The 2,500-nt window shown below is 64.3% G+C and overlaps 1 protein-coding gene across 1 annotated transcript; it reads left to right on the top strand.

The window, feature by feature from the left end:
* Positions 1 to 67: 67 nt before the first annotated feature.
* MNEG_6144 (hypothetical protein) lies at positions 68 to 2,206 on the top strand (the record flags this gene model as incomplete). Its single annotated transcript, XM_014045381.1, has 6 exons — positions 68 to 80; positions 266 to 329; positions 585 to 762; positions 1,036 to 1,140; positions 1,408 to 1,616; positions 2,047 to 2,206. 6 exons carry the CDS (start codon positions 68 to 70, stop codon positions 2,204 to 2,206), a joined length of 729 nt encoding a protein of 242 aa, XP_013900835.1.
* Positions 2,207 to 2,500: the final 294 nt, after the last annotated feature.

The following is a 2,500-nucleotide window of genomic DNA, read 5'->3' as shown; positions in this document are numbered from 1 at the left end:
ACGCGCAGGGCCAATGGTGTTTGCTGGCTCCGCAGGCCGCGGGCTGTTAGCTGCCGATGCCCACGCCATGGCAATGGGCAGTGAGCGGCCCGCGCAAGCGCGTCAGCAGCGAGGGTCAAACACCGCCGCTGATGCGGCCGATTGTCTTCAGCATGCTGTTTTCAAGGGCTAGCGGCCTCGCTCTCCAAGTCCCAGACCCCCGCATCCCGCAAACGCACCCACCCCCTTGCGCTCTGCGCCCGCCACCACCACCCCACCCCTCCAGACGCCTTTGCCTACGGGGAGGTGCTGGGGCTGTCCTATCTATTCTACGAGGCCCAGCGCTCCGGGTGAGGCCGTAGGGCGGCGCATACATCAGGGGCTGCGCTGGCGGCAGGCCCTGGGCACGCCGCTGTGGGTGGTTTGGCCCATGCGCGAGCCACATGAACAGATTGTTAACGGCAAGGCGGCGGACCAGGCTCATGCGCGGAGCGATCGTCATGCTCGCGTTTCTCAGCACTGTGGCGTGCTGCAAAAATGCCAGTCGGCCGCGCAGGTGCAATCGCTCGACCCGCACCCCGACCGTGCGCTGCATTCGCGCGCAGCAAGCTGCCGGCTGACCAGCGCGTCAAGTGGCGGGGGGACTCTGCCCTGCAGGACCGCGGCCCCGAGGGCCAGGACCTGACCGGGGGTTACTACGATGCGGCGGACTACGTGAAGTTCCACATGCCCCTGGCCTTCACAGTCTCGTTGCTGGCGGTGGCAGTTATAGAGTTCCCAAAGGTGCGGGGAGGAGGAGGAAGGGACGGCGCGTTGCAAGATGCGCGCGATCTTGGCGGGCGGAGTGAGCTGATTTGGTTAGCAGGAAAGGGGGGAAGGGGGGGGGCGAAGGTTGCGGGAGGGCGCTGAAAGGACCCAGCAGGTGCATGAAGACAGCGTCAGCATGCCCAACCCCAGGAAAGTAAGCAGCGTGCGATGTCATTTTGTCCTTCGAGGGGACGTTCCAAACCCTGACTCGCGAGACTCTGCGACGCCTGGTGACCACGGCTGCCGCAGGGCGTGGCTGATTCGGGCCAGTCGCGGCAGGCGTACCAGGCGTTGCGGTGGGGCAGCGACTACCTGCTGAAGACTGTGCTGGGGGAGGACCGCATAGTGGGGCAGGTGCGTGGCTTGTGTTGTGGGTCTGTTGGGGGGATGTTGGGTTTTGGGTGGGGGGGGTCTTGACGACTTTCAGCGGGTATTGGTCGCTCGGAGGGCCTCGCATGTAGTGGCTGCTGTTGGGTTGAGGCACCGGCGGCGCGACGCGAGCGGCGCAGCTGGCGCTCCGTCCCGCACGTCGCGGTGGGTGTGAGGCGGGCGTGCCGTGTCTTCTAGGTTTGTTGGGCACTGCGCACCAAAGCACGGCGCTAAACCCTAATGCACGCTCAGGTGGGGGAGGGCAAAGTGGACCACAACCTCTGGCGCCGCGCTGAGGACGTCACCGAGAAGCGCCGCGTGTTTGTCTGCACACCAGACAAGCCCGGGTCGGACGTGGCCGCCGCCATGGCTGGCGCGCTGGCGGCGGCCGCGGTCGCGTTTCAGGGGCGGGACCCCGGCTACTCGAAGCAGTGCATAGCCAAAGCGCGGACGCTGTACGAGTGAGCCGCCACTGCGGTGGCGTAGGGGTTTGCCGCTCAAGGCCTTGCTGTGCTGAGGGTTGGGGGGTGCAGGCCGTACGAAGGGGTCGTCACGGCACTCCCACCCGCAAGGCAGGGGCTAGTCACAAGCACGCCCCTCAGGTTCCATGCCTCCCATGCCTCAAATGTATTTCAGCCGCCAACACGCATGCACACACAACAACAAGCAAGCGTGCTTTCTCACATGATGGGCCCCTCACTTCCCCCCCTGCTCCGCGCGCCCTTGCAAAGTAAGCCACCTCCACACCCGCCACCACCAGCACCCCGCAACCATCAACAGGCGAAGAACACCCTACCAACACCAACAACACACACCTCAACACGACTGATCACCCAGCACTGCACGCAAACCCACCACACGCACCATCCTGCCCTGCCCCTCCCCCCCCAGCTTTGCCAACAAGTTTCGCGGCTACTACCACGTCAAGTGCGTCCCGGACGCCGCCGACTTCTACAAGAGCAAGTCGTTCCACGACGACCTGGCCTGGGGGGCGCTGTGGCTCAAGAGGGCCACGGGGGAGGGGCGATACCTGGAAGACGCAAAGAGGTGAGAGGGTCGGGGTCCGGCGGGATGAGGGGGGGGAGGGGGTGCAACTAGTGTCCGTTAGTCTCGAGCAGCGCAAGAGTGTCTATGTGTGTGTCCTTGTGTGCGTTCATGTGTGTGTTTGTGTGTATGCGTGTGCGTGTGTGTGTGTTGTTTGTGTGTGTGTGTGTGTGTGTGTGCATGCGAGTGCATGTGTGTGGGCGTGTGAGCATACGCGCATGCCTGCGTGTGTGTGTGTGCGTGTGTGTGTGCGTGTGTGTGTGTGTGTGTGTGTGTGTGTGTGTGTGTGTGTGTGTGTGTG

The sequence above is a fragment of the Monoraphidium neglectum genome (assembly GCF_000611645.1).
Source record: "Monoraphidium neglectum strain SAG 48.87 unplaced genomic scaffold scaffold00972, whole genome shotgun sequence".
Lineage (NCBI taxonomy): Eukaryota > Viridiplantae > Chlorophyta > Chlorophyceae > Sphaeropleales > Selenastraceae > Monoraphidium > Monoraphidium neglectum.
The sequence above is the reverse complement of the archived record's forward strand: the minus strand, read 5'-3'. Positions and strand labels throughout refer to the sequence as shown.